Source organism: Octopus bimaculoides, chromosome 21, assembly GCF_001194135.2.
Source record: "Octopus bimaculoides isolate UCB-OBI-ISO-001 chromosome 21, ASM119413v2, whole genome shotgun sequence".
In the NCBI taxonomy this organism is placed as follows: Eukaryota; Metazoa; Mollusca; class Cephalopoda; order Octopoda; family Octopodidae; genus Octopus; species Octopus bimaculoides.
In genome coordinates, this window is record NC_069001.1 from 17,985,180 (window position 1) to 17,987,021 (window position 1,842).

General features: G+C 34.4%; 1 protein-coding gene across 1 annotated transcript in view; it reads left to right on the forward strand.

The window, feature by feature from the left end:
• Window positions 1-857: 857 nt before the first annotated feature.
• LOC106870293 (ATPase family AAA domain-containing protein 5) overlaps window positions 858-1,842 on the forward strand; it is a 79,064-nt gene continuing 78,079 nt past the window's right edge. Inside the window, exon 1 of the mRNA XM_014916318.2 lies at window positions 858-1,004. Coding sequence (XP_014771804.2) covers window positions 858-1,004 — 147 coding nt within the window. The remainder of the gene's footprint in view (window positions 1,005-1,842) is intronic.

Genomic DNA, 1,842 nt, shown 5'->3' on the forward strand with positions numbered 1-1,842 from the left:
TTATTTTAAGTTTTTTTAAAAAAACGTTACCCCCAACTGAAGAAATCTAACACCACTTTTGAACCAAATCATGCAAAATTCTGGGGTGGCGTTCATAATACTTACTCAAGTTTTTACCAAACTTGGTGTGCTGACTTAATGCAATGCAGAAGCAGTTTATCTCAAATTTCAGCTTTCAAGTTTAAGTAGTTTAGGAGTTATAGAGTTTTTAATTTGTTACCGTTTAGGTCCTACTTTAGGAAATATCCTCTTCCTCTCCTTTTTATTTCTGTGACACTAAAATCTCTGACTCTTATTAACTGTTTTTCACAATAGTAGGCTTATCCAACTAGAGTATCTAAAATAATGTCTCATAAGAGAAGTGCTTGTGTCACTCAAAAAAACCAAAAAAATCTGGACGAAGAATCTCGTGCAATTTCAAGACTCACTTAGGAAGAGAAGACCTGTTCCTCTAGAAGAGCATTTTTTGGAAAAACAACTGCAGGATACTAATGAAACTTGTCGTTCGCTACCTGTTCCTTGGAGGTATCATCAAAAGAAGGAAAGAAAGAACAAAAGAAATTTTGAAAGAAGTAACTTTTTTATGGCAAAAGAAATCAAATTTCTCATTATTATTAATTCAAAATGTACAAAAAAAAGGAGAAAAAGTGCTGAATATCTACGATAAATGTATAAAATGAGGAAAATACAATTCTTTGAAAGGAATTTTTGACATCCCAAAGGAAAATGATGAATGACTGTGCAGTGAGGATGGAAGGTTGTATTATCTTCAAATTGAAAGCAAGGGACAGGTTGGGTAGGGAACTGGAAAGGCGGCCAGTTCCAAAACTATCCATCCATCCAAAAGAAGAAACTTAATGCCAACTTCAACCAGAGCAACTCCAGTGTCATCGTCAGCATCTGAAGCAGAGACTGAAAGTGAATATCAAGAGTCCGAAAAATCAGATGAAGAATCCGTGCAAACAAGGAGAAAGTATAGCAAAACTGGAACTGCAACTAAGTTAGTAATATCCTCTGAGCTATCAATCCAAAAAGCAGCAACAATTATCTCAAGATGGAATCAATGTTGAAACTCCTTCCCAAACTGGTATTTACAGATCGACTATCAAAGAAGCTGTTAAACTAAAGAAAATGAAGAAAACACTACATTTAGAAAACTGGTCATTGCATTTTGATGGTAGACGTATTGTTGACCAAGAATACCAAATGCTAGTTTTAAAGAATGAACAGAGGAAGTTAAATTAGAAGCACTCCAATTACCAAAGGGAAAAACTGATGCTGTTGTGAAAGGAATAACAGCTGTTTTAGATGAATACAATTTATGGAGCTGTTTAAAGATGATTGTTACTGATATGTGTGAACACTGGGAAAAGACATGGCATTGTCATTCAGTTGCAAAGACTTTGCTCAAAAGTGTTTGAAAGAACTGCAATTTATTGGTTGTCAGCATCATATCCTTGATAGAGTTCTTCATGTTATAATGGTGGAGGAAAAAGTCATCTCCTAATGTTGAATATATATTCATCCCAGTGCTTCTAAGTAATTATGAGAAACTCCAGGCTTATTTTCAACAATGGTGAAGAAAAGTGAAAGTGAAAACAATAGAGAGTGGAGTGGGGAGAGAGATGGATAGAGAGATATAGATAGATAGATTTGTGTGTGAGTGCGATATGTTCCGTGTTTGCCAGCAGTAACTTGCCGTTTACTGTACTAGAACTGAAATTAATATCTGGTCTAGAAATTATTGTGAGACACTTTAGTTGTTTTTTTTTAACGTTTGATTTAGTAACAGAAATCCTTTTGAAGAAACAAAAAATGTAGTTCCAAGAAATTTATTTACGA